This window comes from Mytilus californianus, unplaced genomic scaffold (genome assembly GCF_021869535.1).
Source record: "Mytilus californianus isolate M0D057914Y unplaced genomic scaffold, xbMytCali1.0.p SCAF_5, whole genome shotgun sequence".
Classification (NCBI taxonomy): Eukaryota; Metazoa; Mollusca; class Bivalvia; order Mytilida; family Mytilidae; genus Mytilus; species Mytilus californianus.
In genome coordinates, this window is record NW_026262701.1 from 35,151,757 (window position 1) to 35,168,708 (window position 16,952).

General features: G+C 31.6%; 1 protein-coding gene across 1 annotated transcript; it reads left to right on the plus strand.

Annotated features, from left to right (window-relative positions):
- The first annotated feature begins 1,092 nt into the window (after positions 1–1,092).
- Positions 1,093–15,890, plus strand: LOC127700727 (uncharacterized). Its single transcript, XM_052204340.1, has 9 exons — positions 1,093–1,276; positions 5,680–5,778; positions 7,098–7,231; positions 8,166–8,447; positions 8,917–9,219; positions 10,485–10,610; positions 11,979–12,069; positions 13,436–13,516; positions 15,161–15,890. Exons 3-9 carry the CDS (start codon positions 7,174–7,176, stop codon positions 15,381–15,383), a joined length of 1,164 nt encoding a protein of 387 aa, XP_052060300.1. The 5' UTR covers positions 1,093–1,276; positions 5,680–5,778; positions 7,098–7,173; the 3' UTR covers positions 15,384–15,890.
- The last annotated feature ends 1,062 nt before the right edge of the window (positions 15,891–16,952 follow it).

Here is a 16,952-nt window from a genome sequence, read left to right on the forward strand (position 1 = left end):
TCCGTTGAGGACGAAAAACATTTTTTAGTTCAATGTCCTTTATATTTGTGTGAAAGAAACAATGCCTTTGCGGACTTTCAGCAACGTAACAACATAGACCTTTCCGTTCTTTCTGATGACGAAATACTCATTAAATTGCTAACTACTGACTGTAAACTAGTGTCAAACTATATATTCAATATTTCAAAAATCAGAGCTCAGTTACTTTCTCATCATGACATATACATAATCTTGTTTAAAAATGTTCTTGAAGTATAAAATTTCATATTTTTAATATTAGCGCTAATTATAGACATTAATTGACAGTGCTTCGTAAGCCTTTGAAGGCTGGCTGATTGACTTTGTATTAATGTATGTAAAAATGTTATATCAGGTTGCACTATAAATAAAATTATATGGTCGGCTTGTTGTCTCTTTGACACATTCCCCATTTCAATTCTCAATTTTATTGTCATTAGATGAATTTATCTATTATTCAGATCCCCTTTAGTCATAAAGCGCTGCACGTGTTTAGGTCATATTCATCCTTTGCCTTTAAATGTTTGGGTTTGATCGTTCCCGAGAAAAGAGCTTCGAACGCAAGAAATAAATAGTTATTTTTCTTGCTAGAATGTTCTCCTGAATATGCTTGTTATACCTGCAACTTTCTCAGTCATAAAACAACAATTTTGAAATGCCATGTTGAAACTCAAAAATAATAAAACATAAAAAGAATGATAGGACTTATAAAAACATTTAAGACATTACAACAACAGACACTGACATACATTTGTAAGGTAATTAAAAACTACACGTAACCTACTCTTCTTTTTTTTTCCTTGTCTTTGTATAATGAATTCAAATAACATCAAATAAAACCCTCTTTATTCGGCATGATTCCATTCATTTCACTGATAAGAATTTGAATTTTAAACTCTAATCCCTCAAACTCGGTTGACCATGACAAATCACTCAGCTGTTCGGTATACGCTTTGTATTGATATACGGATGAACACCGATGTTTTTATTCGCTTTGCTGTTAATCAGCCAATCAGCTGGAATCCGGCTTGTTTTTTATAGTATCAATAAAGTCATTCCATAAATAGAATATCATCAACATAGTATCATGGAAACTGTAGTACACAATGTTAAAATAATTAGGTGACATTTTATCTATGTCAGTATAACTTTCATCATTATGATTTCATGGTTTTCATATCTTATTACTCTTTAAACATTTAAATACTTGGCGTTTAATTATCTTCCATGTAGAAAATTCGAGAAAATATAAGATAAGGTAAGTTTATTAATTAGTTACATTAATTCAAAACAAACTCGAATAAAACCAATATATAAGAATTATATTTTAGTTTACATCTTGATTTTGTTTTTCGAAATGTGTTTTGTTGAAGGATATGAAACTTAATATTAAGGACTTTCTAAAAGCAAATCAAAGAGATAAACTGAAAACTGCCTTTTATCAGCCTTCCAACAAATGAGAAAAATTGTATTTCGATTTCAATTTAGTTTTGCCTTCGGGTAAAAATCAGATTTGTGGTTTTAATTAAATTTGCATATTACATGTATAGGGTGCCAATGGACGGAAATTGCACGTTTTAATGAAATATGAATTTTTCCTCTTTATCCATATTAACTCCCCCTCCCGATCCTACCGATGCGCGTTTGCAAAAGTATGGATACACATTGTACGCAACTGTTTACAGTTTTTAAGTTTATAATAGACTAATAAGGGCAATAGCTTATTTTGTCTAGTACAAAATCAAATTGCTTTTACATACAATTGTCTTACAATTCGTAAGCGGTACATGGCCAAATTTCTGCTTTATCAAACTTCTTTAAGTTTCGACATTTTAATATCATTTCCTATATACATCCATGATAATATATGATCATATATATAATTATGTTCTGATGATTTTTTATGAAAGGTAATACATATTCATAGACCCCATATATCTGTATATACAAATGATTTTAACATTACATCGCAAATATATTAAAATAGTCATGTTCTTTTTTGGGAGAAAACTAAAATATTCTGTGGCCAAACTTTCACGACCGAATTTTAGCATGTAATACATGTAAATTGTAATTTTAAAGTTTAGTGTAGAAAAAAAAATAGTATAATGTTAAGTGTTATATTAATGTTCAGTACACTAAAAAAAAAAGTAAATTGAAAAGTCAAAAATTACGTGATAACTTTTGAACAAAATAGTTGTAAAGGATATAACTATGTTTTCTTTTTGCTGTATCTATATAAATACTGCATATTTTACTAACTGTTACTTTATAGAAGTTCTATATGCAGTCAGTGGACCAATTAATTACATCTAAGCTTTTCCGCAATGAAAATCACGACTTGAGTTGAAATATAACTACCTGTATTTCCTTCGCTTTTAGATGTAACTAATTTATACAGAAGTTTTTTTTATTAATTTATCTGAAGCATGACTTTAAAGAAACAGGATTTGATTCCTGTTTTTTTTCTTCTTCTTTTTGTTGAGATCATAGACATGATGACTTACTTATTCAACACGGTATGAAAAATAAATGGAATATCTACAACACACTAGACTGGAGGGTATTTGAAGTAGAAATATCAGCCATCTAGGTCTAGTTGTATACATATCCTTCCTCGGAGGTGTTCGACTTTTTTCTTATTTACCTATTAAAAGAGAAGTCTAAGAAGAGTCCATATAATTTTTAAAGCGATGAATTCAACTTCACTACCAAGAACCCATGGTCACATAGCTTCCATGTAAGAATAAACCCTCTATTAACGAATCACGATAGGTAAAGCAATCCTAATTTCGTATCAAGATTCAAGTTGGCTAGCCTCTTTTTATTTCTTGTGAATCCCAGGTATGGGGTCTGAATAAAGGGATAAGTGGGGAACGGAGACCACAATTGGTTTCCATATGAATCCTTTTTGCTGTCTATTGAAAAAGAGGTCCATGAAATGTCACTTATGTTTTATCGATAAAAAGTCAAACATCTTGAATATGTCAGTTTCCTGGAATTTTGGTTTTAATCTGTTTGTTTCTTTTTAAGTGTGATTTGACCCTTCCTAACAAAAAGATATTGTACATAGGTTTGCCATTAGATTTTGTGATACAAAAATGTTCTGGTTGATTCGTTTTCAAACCATCTTTAATAGATATAAGAAGATGTGGTATGAGTGCCAATGAGACAACTCTCCATCCAAGCCAAAATTTATAAAAGTAAACCATTATAGGTCACAGTAGGGTTTAAGTTTAGATCCAGGAAAAATTTTGTACAGATTAATTGAGTAATCTAATTTAAAGAGGAAAAAACTTAACTATTTTAAAAAGTTGTAAGAAGATATGGCTTTTGATGGTACGGACTTTAAAAAAGGGGCAGAAGATATCAAAGGGAAAACCACAATTCATAAGTCGAAGAAAACCGACAAAGCCATGGCAAAAAATAGAAAAAATCACAAATACAGAACATTCAACTAAACACTTTTTAGACTGAACAAAACGAACACCACAAAAAAACGACGGAAAGGCATACAATAGTACAAAAACACAACATAAATGCTAGCTATGAGTTTTGTATGAGGTGCGTGGTGGTGATATGTATAGATTATCGTTTTTCTACATAGACCATGCTGATTTTTGATACTCCGGAAATGTTAGCAGATCCTGCTCAACATGTGGCACCCGTTGAGTTTCTTATGGTTATTAAAAAAAACGATTATAAGTCTTATTCGGATATTTCAAAATAGAAGAAAAGAGGACGGGATTGTGGCTACAATAAATGGAACAAACTGTGATAGTGCGGTCACCCAAATAATGATGACGTCCGTAAAACTTTCGAATGAATTACGTAATGATTACCACTTGCATTAAAAAGCTTCCTTCTAAGAATTAAACTTCTATCAAGGAATTCATGATAAGAAACGCAAATTTTGGTGTGTTGTGACAACTGAGGGGTATATATCCCATATATATGCGTTTTTTGGATGTTTCCAAAGATAAATATAGAAAGTTAACAATTTGTATCTGAAATCTCTTTTATCGTAACGTTTTGTGTTTAAGGATGTTCGCTACTCTGCTTCAAAATAACAAGCTTTTTAAAAGACTGTTATAAATTGATTGTATATAAATAAAGAAACTAAAAAAGCAGAAAAAAATGAAGGGTCCGTGTGCTTGTTTTTGAGATATAAGCCATTGCAAATTTGGCGGGAAACAATTCTCTCTTGATTTTTTCTTACATTTAACATTGACACCTTTTCTCTTTCAAAAACGATGAAAAAATAACAAGGATTTTATAAGATTTGCAAAGATGACATATTAAAATATATGTAATCAAGTTATGGAAAGAAAAGTAGGGGTTAATGGGCAATTTATTTTAATAACACTACATGGATAAAACCAGAGGATTCCGAACATCTGACAAAAATTCAAAAACCCAGAATAGCAAACATCATTAACTGAACCTCATTGTCAATTTAAAAGATCATTTGGATTTTAAAGCATCCACATCTGATACACACCGCCCAGCCCCCATAACCCCCGAGAAGGTAGTACAAAAGTTGCTTTGAAGCCCACTTTCGAAAGCTATTACAATGGATGTTAATCATTTAGAAAATGTATGACAGAGTATTTGGAAGACCATGCAATACAGTGTTTGTTTACTTATGTAATAGGGAGATGCAGTACAAATAAGGGATATTTATTTTTGTCATGTTTGATTTAAATTACAAATGCACATAACACTGATCTATGATTGTTCATATTAAGTGAGTGTCGTTTTTTGGTATTATAACGATTTCCACAGGAAAAGACTAAAAGGGGTGACAATTGATAATTTTCTCATATTTTGATTCAGAAATCTCCGAAGGCTTGTTGTCTTATACTCGCTTTGAAATTACCCTATTAAGAATTTTTAATATGATGTGAATGGCCTTTACAATTTCAATACGAAGGGATTTAAAGGAGACCAAAACGTTATCGGAAATAGACACAAAAGGACTTGTATAGAAATTTGAATGATACTTTCGTATGTTAACTTGGATCTAGTGCGTTTTGTATTTCTCCAGAAAAAAAAACCTGTTTTGCGTCTTAAATTCATTGCTTGTTAGAAGGAAAATCCTGCATTTGTGATTTGCAACCTGATCGGTGTAGTCTATTTGAATGTTCCTAGGATTTAAGAGATTGTAGTATATTACTGTCACCATTGTATTACCACAATATTTTCTTTCTGACGTGGTCGAAATGCTGTGTCTGACGTAACATTTTATTTCAATAAACAGGATGTTAACATTTTATCAATCTTAATTGTAATCAATACTTGATAACTGAATATTGAGAATGTGATTTTTTAATTAATCTATTTTTTATTTAAAATGATGAAATGAAGAACACAACCCACTTCTCTTTTTTTTTCTATTCAATACTTGTACTTTATATTTCATACAGTGTTCATTGAATTTGTTTTTAATATATTTGTCATTTAGAATTAATTTTGAATATAACCAGGTGTATACGCGAAAATGACTGTGAAGGATCAATGTGTATTAACAATTATCGTTTCTTCACATATTCTTATACTATCGCTGACATATTTCATCAATCGATAACACAAACGATAATATTTTAGTACTGATTATCAGGCAGGCTGAACAATCTGTATACTCTGTTTTAATTGTTGTAGCAAAACGATATCCGAGTAGCCATTAAACTCTATCAGGGGCGGATTCCGAAACAAAAGAAAAGAGACGACGAATAGGAATATACCTGAACGAAAAAGGAGGTGAGAGCTGCCGATTTTATTAGATTTTAAACAAAAGTAAGAGCTAGACAGGAGAATTTCAATCCTCGAAATCCTTAATTCGAACACGCATGGCAAAAAAAACCCAGAAACTGGAATAATCTTAACTTAATAATGCATGGCCAAGATATCAGAAACTGGTAAAATCTTACTGCGAAAACGCATGAACAAGTTGACAGGAACTTAAATGATGTCACCACAAGCTTGCACGGCCGAGATAACCGTTATTATGAAATCTTACCGAGAAAACGCGTGATAAACGAAATTGGTTTAATCTTAACGCAAGAATACCAGAATAAGATATTACAAAATGGTATAAGCTTCCCCGAGAATGCGTTGGCAAGATAGCAGAAACTGATATAATAATACCACGAGGGTGTATGACCAAAATAACAGAAGCTAAAGCGAATACGCGCGGTTAAAACATTACTACGGAGATGAACACTTTTTTTTACATCAACAAAACCACGTATCTAAGTATTCGAAATTATCGGAAATAATGTACATGTATCCCTTGAATTTTCCTAAATGGAAAAAAGTAAAATAACAAAAATACTGTATTGTATTGAAAATATATTAGGCTAATTTTAGAGGAACTCTCGTCTGTAACATTGTAAAATGGTTCTGTTCAATTTGCAGTCAACTGTTCAAAATTGTATATTTATTTTTCACTTGGAACCGTTTTTTTAAAACATACATTGTCTAGTTTTAATTATTAATTGATAGATATGATAGTGCATCATTGATATTTTCACTTTAAGAATTCTTAATTTTCCCAAATTAAATATGTTCATGTAAGTTCTTATACACCATTGGCTCTCAAATGTTCGGCTTTGAGTGTTCATGAAGGTAGATCCAGAAAGGCGCTTCGGAAGCATGATATTTAAAATGTTTATAAAGTGTTATTTTGATGTTTTGCATTTTTAACATTATTTTTTTGTTAAATAGTTATTTGCACGTTCTTTAAATGATCAAAAGAAAAGGGTAATATTGTGTATTGACATCGTTTTGCTTCATCTGTGGTTCGATAAGGAAAGTAAAAGAAAATTGTTTGCAAAATAATGTTAAACAGAAAAAGTGGGAGAAGATACCAAGTGGCATTTAAACACTAAAACAGACAAATTATTATTTCCTTTTGCGACGTATCTACGTATCTAAAAAGGCGACTGACAAAATTGACATGCGCATGGGCAAAGTTATACTATCATGATCATTCAGATGTATTGTATTTTTTATTTAGGAGTATTATTTATATTATAGTAATTTTATTATAATCATATTCTTTTTTTTTGTGGATGTAGAAACTGTAAACTGCAAAGCAACAAACATTATAACACACATACAACAGCATACAGTTACAAGCTACAGCATATCATAATGATAGGTATATTGTACTGTCTTGGGATGGTTCTAATTGTTACAGTTTATGGACAGAGTACGTATGAACAATGTGTTGAGCAATAACTACCCCAAAAGTAGGGAAAATATGCAATTTTCAGTGTTTATGTACGTTCGTACGATTTAGTTGAACATGAAATATTAGTTAAGAAACTTAATATTTCAATCATACGTCAATCTCTCTTAAAAAAGTCATTACCGTGACAACTCAAACAGTGAACCATGTTTATTAAACATGTGTTTGCAAAATAGAATATGGAGGTAAGTATTTTTTTTCTAAATTATTGAATTTGTAATTAAGTAAGTTTTTTTTTTGTTAAGTCATCGTAAAGTCATGAAAAAATAGTTTCCGGATGTGAAGTTCTTTTTATCATAATCAATGATTTGTATAGTAAGTCTTACCAAACAAATCCATATCATTCTGTAGGTCTAACTAACATATATAGTCTATTTCAGATAAAAATGACCATGTTATCTAATCGGCTTTGTTACTTGACATTTTGTTTACATCAAACATTTTTAAGATGCTTGAGACCAAGCTTGATTCAAAATATACCTTTGGTTTTGGATTAGATACAGTGCAAACAAATGTCAATGATTGCAAAGTGGCAAGAAAAGCCATAGTGTAGGTTATATATGAAGAAACCCGCAAAACAATGACATTGCGGACTAAAGTTTTGTTGAAACTATTTCATTTTCTAAAAAGAAGTGATTGATTTCAGTAATTTGCCACAATCAGCCACTAAAGGTGATGTGTGCACTGCAACCTAAAAACAATTCTAATTATATTGAAACTAAGTACATATGTTTTGTTATTGGTATCACTTTTAAGGTGACCGACCCATGATTTTCATCCCCATTTTTTCACCTTTTATATGTCAAAATAAAAATAAATTGTGTATATATAACCCTAACGGTTTGCAATATATAATATGCAGAAAGAGCTAAGTGTACGCTGTTATTCATTTTAGTTCCTCCCGGAGATCCAACCATAATTGGGCCATCTGAAATTTTGCTGAACGATAACGTTACACTAACATGTTCCTCAGCTGGCGGTGACCCATTGCCAACATTGACATGGCTGAGAGGTGATGTAAGAGTAACTACAACCCAAACGACAGTAAATGGTATCACTTCATCAACGCTAAATTTTATTGCATCAAGAGAGTATCATCTACAAGTTTTTGAATGCCAGGTGGATAATAAAGTTCTACAAAATTATCTCGTTAGGACATTTTCTGTGGAACTTCTAAGTATGTATAACGATATCATTTTTCAAAAGTGATCGAAAAACAAGAAAAGAATAATTACACATCTATCTAAAGCAATCGAAAATCACAAGTTGAAGACAAAACAGATACATTAAAGAATCATATAAAACAATAGACATGAATACTTTGATTTAAAATGGGTTGGAAATTTATTTATCCTTTCATATATATTTTTTTTCTGTATAGTCTCTTTTCATGTATACTTATGGGACAATATTTGTTAATATAGTCACATAACCTATAATTTTCATCTATGATATTATAACATGTTGCAAGTAGGTTTTATTATTTACTTCCTCAAAGCTTATTTCATACAATACTCATTACCAACAGTTCAACGAAAGCCAAGTTATTTAAAACAAATCTATGGTACTATTATATTATCTGCCCAGAAATTTTACTATCTTAAACTTTCATAATCCTGTTTGTGAATCAATTGTCTTTTCTACAGTTACGCCCGATCCTCCAGTAATAAATGGACCATCATTCCTTATATCAGGACAATCTGGTACTTGGACTTGTACTTCTATAAATGGATACCATGCACCTAGTATTTCAATGGAAATAGAAAGCAAACATTTTGACGATATAACTGTGGTTTCAAAATATGACACCTCGTCAAAAGCATATATAGTGACTGGTTCCGTAAATTGGGCTCCTACTACTGCCAATGATGGTCAGACGATATTATGCGAAGTAAGACATCAGACTTTGACATCACCACAAACAGTCGGTTTATCAATAGCTGTAAATGGTATGTTTATTTACTTTTAGTACTGACTGTATTGTTTTCTCAAATCTCAGATGAACGCCAACTATATCATTCACACCCAAATACAGACTAATAATAAAAGAATATAAAAGTTTTAAATTTGGAGCATCGGAATCGCTTTCCTGGGTTTAACTTCAACAGGAACGATCAATACCGAAACGTTCAAAGCTGAGGATGTATAAAAACGACTAAAAATAAAAATGAGATGTGCTTTGCTTGCCAATGAGACAACGCTACAGTAGAAACTAAATAACGTAGCAGTCAGCAACTAAAGGTCTCCATATAGCCTTCAGCAATGAGCAAAACCCATACAGCATAACAAGCTATAAAAGGCTCCGACATGACAACTGTGAAACAATTCAAACATGAAAACTAACGATATAATTTATGTCAAAAACAATAAACGAAAAACAAATATAATATATAGCAGGCAAACGACGACCACTCAATTACAGGCTCCTTACTTAGGACAGGTACATACAAAATGTCGCTGGGTTAAACATGTTTGCGGGCGCATAACCATCCTGGGACAGTGGTGTAACAGCACATCATTAGAACAAACTATAAAAATCAGTGGGAAAAGGCTTGACTCATCAGATCGACACAAAGCACGCAAAATATCCACCAAAAAGACTTAATCCACAACAAACCGATCTGTGGGTATTTGCAGTGACTAAAAGCTGGTTCAAAGCCAATAACATCTAATAAAAAAATTACATATCAAGGCTAAAATATCAATAAGGACATATCTTTTGAATTTAGTGTAAAGACGTCATAAAGAGCCAAAGAACGTTAAAAATGTTCTTGCGCAATACCAAACTGTAAATATCGACCGAATCAAATTTAGAGAAGGAAGAAGACTTTCCGATTTATGGACTCAATCACCATGTGTTTGGTTCATTTAAAATACTTAATTTCTTGTTGACACACTATTCTAAATACGACATTAATATTCCGATATTCCATTCTATCAGTAACCTTATTTTCATTACTTTTAAGAAAAGTTAAAGTTCGAGTCCATGTTGTTTAACATAAATTTGGAAATTGTTCATGTGTTATAACAATATTTCTAAACGTTTCCTGTTTGACAATGCATTTCTAACGGTAACTGGTACTTACCAACTACATCCGTAGGAAATATTGAAATAGAAAATATATCTGACTTGCATTAAAACAAAATTCAATAATAATTTTTCATATTTTTTCTAATGAATACAAAATTTTAATTGACATATTTTTTATTTTAGCTTCAGACACTTTCCCAACACACATTCCACTATTTTCAACAGAAATTACATGGGGAGAAATCGTTGCAATTGTTCTTGGAATATTTTTCTTTTTGTTACTCTTTGTAGTTTGCGGATTATTACAAGGTAGAGTAATTCTTTTAAATCTATTTTTTTAAAACACAAAGTACGATAGAACAAATTAATGAATTATACAATCTAATCTTGTCATTTGCAATATTGGTGTAACGAAAGGTACGCTTAACAAACGAATATGTGGCCATATATGAAATATTAACAACACTGTAACTGACATCGTTAATCAACAGTTTAACAAGTCTTACCGAATCAATTTTTTTCTATGCGAGTTCGTTTCATCTAAAAAATAAACAGCAGGACCAACAATCCTAACATCGCAACACCTCTCCATAGACAAAAGCTATATTCACTACCCCTTTCGAAACTTTATTCTTTGAACAACTCCTGTCAGTAATTCTTCCTAGTGCAAACTTATAACAGTCGTCTCGTATGCTTTCCGTTACAGTCTTTTCAGACCGCTTGGCATTGAATAAGACGTAACACAGAAACGACCCTTCCTAAAACTTTCTTTGCCGATAAAGGTCTTAATGCAATCAATTTACTAATATGTTACATTATAAGTCAGCCCAATCGAGATGTCAGTCTGTTTTATCTACTTGTAAACATATACCACATCTACTGAGACCAACAATTTCAACTACAAACACGTGCTTCAAAATTTCAATATTGACGATTTTAAGTCTAAACCTCGTGATTGTACCTGTAAAACTTTCCTATTCATATATGATTCGGCTGACCACGTTAAAACTGGTGACTTTTATGCGAGTGTTGAGAATAACATCTTTAAAAGTAAGTGTATTTGTATTTTTTATTTGAAATTCGTAAGCACTTGTTTATTTTCAGAAAAGTTTTGCTTCATCAAATGAAAACGGCTGCCTTCCTTATGTGTCTTGTGGGTTAGCTTCAAATCTGAATTACCTTATTATAATCAAAATACTTTTCGTGTAAATGCTCTAAGCTTATTATAAGATGGGTTTACGGTGGCCTATAATTCCTTACATTTACTTCCTTTGAACTCTGGTTGATAGTTATCTCATTTGCAATCATACCACATCTTTTTTTTTAAATGTGTTATATTTTTCAATATTTCAAACCTTAATAACGCTTAGGATGTTTACAAATATAACGCCTAACCATTTTAAAGGAGCATAGACAGTATTATACATATAACACAGTGGCAAAAATACGAAAAGACAAACAAAAGTCTACAAAACACTATTTAGAAAATGAAACTAAAGACCTAAAACTGGGGTTGATCTCAAATGCTCCGGATGGAGATCCTTCTCCACTTGTGGCATCCTTCATTTTGCTCATAGGTAGTACAAAATATCATGATAAATCATTTAATGGCTGTTCATAACCATAACATTAATACTCTTTCAGATAAACAGCTTATTCTAAATGTTGTTATTATAGGTTGTTGTGTATGCTGTTGTGGATCTAGTGCTGGAATATATAAAGAAAAACGTGAGGCAAAACTTACGTATCAAGTTGCCATTATAGAGAGGTGAACTAATGTTTGTTCTAATAATCATTGCTTGCTATTGGCTTGATCTTCTTATATCTATTGTCATTTCCTGAATTTTAACATTGATTTGACATATTGTACGACGTTTTAAATATGACAGCATGTAGATAAACTAATCCAAAATTTTGTTTCGACTGGATGTGCATCACCTAATTTGATTGAAAAACCCTTCATACTATTCCAAAGTCTTATCTAGTCGAAATTGTCATATACAAACAAATGACAAAAACAAACTCAACAATGGCACCATGCAGTCTTATAATTTGATGCGCAAGACGGTCGTTTATTCTACACGAGAATCATAAGTGATGCCTGAACCAAAACAGTGTGAAAACCAAATCATTTACGAAACTGAATGGAACTGAAGTTGTCTTATTGTAATTTATACCACATCATCTTAATTTAATATCGACAACCGAATTAAAAATGTTTTTCAAAATTTTACGAACGCCTTCAATGCTTGGCTGTAGAAAAACTTGATGGTTTTCAATTTAATCTAACATTTTATGAACTTTGCATAAATTAGTGCACCGATGAATTTTTATGTCAGCATATGAGAGCTGACACTATTGGGCTTTTGATATTGATACTATTGGGACGAAACGCTCACTAGTGGCATCGACCCAGTGATTGTATATTTCAAACTGGTATTAATGTCAAATAGGAATGGTAAGATTTTTGCTTATTAATAATTTGAATCTCAAGTTTATAAAAGGGAGGAGATACCAAAGGGTATTTCAAAACTTATATTTCTAAAAGAAACTAACAACACCATAGCAACTCACAAAAGATGACAACCACACAACTAAGGGACACAAACCCCATAAAAAATGTGAGTGATCTCAAGTTCTTCTAAAGGGTAAGCATATCCTGCTGCAGAATTGGCATCCGTCATGTTTCCTATGGTACGTACAAATTCTATAAGTCTCATTCTGTAATTTTGTTGAAAAATGGTATCGACTGATGGACGTGAATGTTATAGAATGTTTGTGCTCCAGAATGGGAAAATAAAATTATTGTTATTGTTATTGGTCCTAATGTTATGTCCATTTGGGTCGATTACCAAATTTTCAGATGTAAGACGCAGACCAAATGTTTTCTAGAACAACCCCAATTTCAAGTGCAACGAGATATATAAGATGCAAATTCTCAAAGAAAAAACTTCATGCGAAAGGCTTAAACGAAAAGCTCCGAAAGCTTCTTTTCTTAATAATGTCAGCATATTGAGATGGCTTCATTCTCATTCAATATCTTATAGATGATTTTCAACGAACATCGAATAAAAGACGTTAGGTTAGTTTTAGGAGTATCAGTAGTTATTAGCTAACAATATATTTTATTTCAGAGAACGAAAAGACTATGAAATTACAAAATATGAAATAGTAGAACCTGAAAAACACCAAGTTATGGAACATGACAATTTAACGTAAGTAATTTCTTATACATACGTGAGATTCAGTTAAATTCTGATAACTCTGTAGCATACCCATTGGACGTTACTTTAAAAAAGGAAAGCCCTGTGCAGATGACAATATTAAAATTGAGTTGATATACATTAAGGCAACAATAGTTTACCGACGTTAAAATCTCATTAGTAGATTTAGAAGACAATTCAAGGTAGCAAACATAAACTGAGGGAATCACTCCAAAAGGAGCTACATCGGGTGCGTCAACATGTTTAGCGTCTCATGTTACCATGCTTCAACCGCCATTCAAATCCACACTGAGTGAAATTGTCACAATCGGGCAAAGGACACTATCGGTAGGATTACAGATTAATCGCCTAAGACTACGAAAACATGTCGCTTGGGTGTTGAGTCCTAGACATATCGAATTGGTCAACCAATTCGTGATGGTAAACGCAAACAGATCCGGGCTGAGAGTATGTAAAATAGAACAACTGGATATATATCCATTCTGCTATGTAACCTTTATTAGAAGTGTGTGTCTTTGTGGACATTAAACACTAAACTAAACACTGAAGTATCTAAATAAAAAAGAACAAAATACCAAGGGGACAATAAAAAAACAAAACCATGGCCAAAAAATATTGACAAAAAAAAAGTCACAAAGAACTGATGAGACCCTTGTATACTACAAATTAAAGTCAACATGACCTTTTCATGATCAACAAGACGGATGCCTCTTGTGAAGCAGTATTTGCTCTTCCTTACGGGGCTCCTCAGATCATCCCGGTTTTTGCCGGACTGGGTTCGTCTTGGTAGGTTTCTATGTAGTATTTTGTAGACGATTGAATGTCGTTTTTATTTATTTTCTTGACTACGGTATTGTTTGTTGTAGTTCGACTTTTGATTTTTTGTTTTCTCTTTGGTATCTTCTGTCTTTTTTCCAACAGACAGTGATATCAATCAAGTTGTAGTAAATCAAAGTTGAGAGTTTTTGACACCACGCTTACTTGTGTAGTTCTTTCATAAGGGTTATGCTCTCAAAATGTTTTATATATTTGGTTTCCAAATCTCATGAATTTGACCATACCCGAGGACGGTTATTCTAGATCTAGATGGACTCGTCTTTTTGATCTCGTAAAAACACGATACAAAAAGTAGCAAGCGATTCGTGCAGAAATTAAAATTCATATCTTTCGAGCAATTCGCTGCATGATACACCATGTCGATATTTACTTTATACATATACGTATGGTTCGAATATATCAGAAATCGATTAATTCTTGCTTAAAGAATACTAATAGAAAGAAAGTTCCAATAGTCCACAAGAGTCATAAAGTAATGATTGAACCATAATTGAAAAATTGCCGGATATACTTTAGAGTACCCATTCAGGTCTAGACTACTGAGGGAGGTTAATCAATTTGGTCAAATCATTTACACGACACAATTCCATATTAATTTTTAAGATTTGCTCTTTAACTTGAATTGTCAACACACATAAATAACATCTTTGCTTATCAAAATTCAAAGCGAAAATTCACAATCATAGTATATGCTTTCCTATATGCTTTACTTCAGCTGCCTAACACAAGGTGGCACATACCCGAAGTTGTTCCCTATTATCTTTGTGTTTTACCTTAATTTAAAAATGTCTATTTAAGTAATAAAAGAACATCTATTTCAACGACATCAACAACTCTATCAAAACCACCTTTCCCCCGTCCATATCATATACCGGGTAGACAATATACATATGAGGAAGAAGAACGTAGGCGTCAGATGTGGAAGAAAAATAAAAGAACTCGACACCACAGTGATGTACAGATGGAAGATCAAATTGTTCTCCAAGAGAGAATAGTTAGCAGTAGTCTGTCTAATGAATAGCAATAGACAAACGCATGTGTGCATACAATCTGTAAAAATGTTATTTTTGTGTGAAGAGGGATAACTGCATTTTTACTATTTCCGAAAGGATTTAGACAAATAACAAAGTTGAAATAAAAATTAATGCAAATTTTTAACAGCATTGTAGGTTAAAATAAAGTCAAAATTATCTATTGCAGTTCTTACTTTGCAATGGTAAATGATTTAATATTCCAAAATAACATAAATATATAAATGCTTTGCAAATGTATAGTTAGAGTCATTCATATTTACATTAAGGCTCATGTTTAAAAAGCATTTCACGTTTTCATTTCTTCATTTACATAAATATATAACTGAATAACCTTTTAATATATTAAATATTATCATATAGTTTAATTTTGGATGTGACGCGTATTCTGATTGGCTGACGGTGTTTTGTTTATCAGCTCATAGACATAATTTTGTCATGTGACCGTGACGTCGTCAACGTTTTTTCATGATTTACTCCGGTTTAAAATGGAATTTAGAATTAAATTATAAGGAATGATAGACATAATTTTGTCATGTGATCGTGACGTCGTCAACGTTTTTTCATGATTTACTCCGGTTTAAAATGGAATTTAGAATTAAATTATAAGGAATGACTGTAATATTTTTTCTGTCTATTCGAAATAACATAAAAAATGTGGTGCACACGTTAAAATAACCCGCTATGCGGGTTATTCAGTGTGCACCACCTTTTTTATGTTATTTCGAATAGACAGAAAAAATATTACAGTCATTCCTTAAGTAACGTCCAAGTTTTTTCCCTACTGTCAACTCGGCAACAGAAAATGAAAACAGTTATTTTTTAAAACATTATGGAATAATTTTGTTTTGCTTTCTGAAAGTTAATTGACAAATATTACATGTGTGGTATATATAAACACAATTTACTTTCTCATTACCTTCTTTAAAGATATTATTGTAATGCAAGTTAATTCAATTCTCTGTTTTTGTAAGAAATCAAAACATATAAAAGTTATTCAATCATTGATATAAATTTTGTCAATTTACTACTGTGATTGTATCCAGTGTGAACACTATATATTTGTGGGGTTTGCTATGATTCATCAACATACATGATCTACTTTAAAAGGGTATACATAAAACTGGTTTTGATAATTACAATATATATGCTGATATTCGTCCGATATTGTTATCATTGAATGCAGACTAATTGAAAATATAGTTTTCTTATATTGCATTGTTAATATTGTTTTTATGTAGTATACTGTCAATGTATAAGTTTGCTGGTTATTTGATATGTATATTGTGTATTACCAAAAGCTACTTATTGACTCGATTTTTGTGTTCATGCGCAATGACAACGAATATTCTGATGTATAAAAATAAATGAATAATTACTTTTAGCAATCTACTTAATTTCTGTTATAATTGTACAAGAAATCGAGAATACAAATTTTCTTTGTATATTTTAAGGTATTGTTTTATCGTCGTTAAATGTTCAAATTTTGATTAAACTCAATTATATAGGAGACAACAGTAGTTTACTCCATAAGGCAGTAATAAACTCCCTCATACAAA

Bases quoted from the DNA above. Each gene is read 5' to 3' on its own strand.
- LOC127700727 (XM_052204340.1), top strand. From the start codon at position 7,174: ATGATAGGTATATTGTACTGTCTTGGGATGGTTCTAATTGTTACAGTT. The intron at 10,611-11,978 runs GTAGAGTAATTC...TTGTTATTATAG, and splicing joins AGTTTGCGGATTATTACAAG to GTTGTTGTGTATGCTGTTGT. The intron at 13,517-15,160 runs GTAAGTAATTTC...TGTCTATTTAAG, and splicing joins ATGGAACATGACAATTTAAC to TAATAAAAGAACATCTATTT.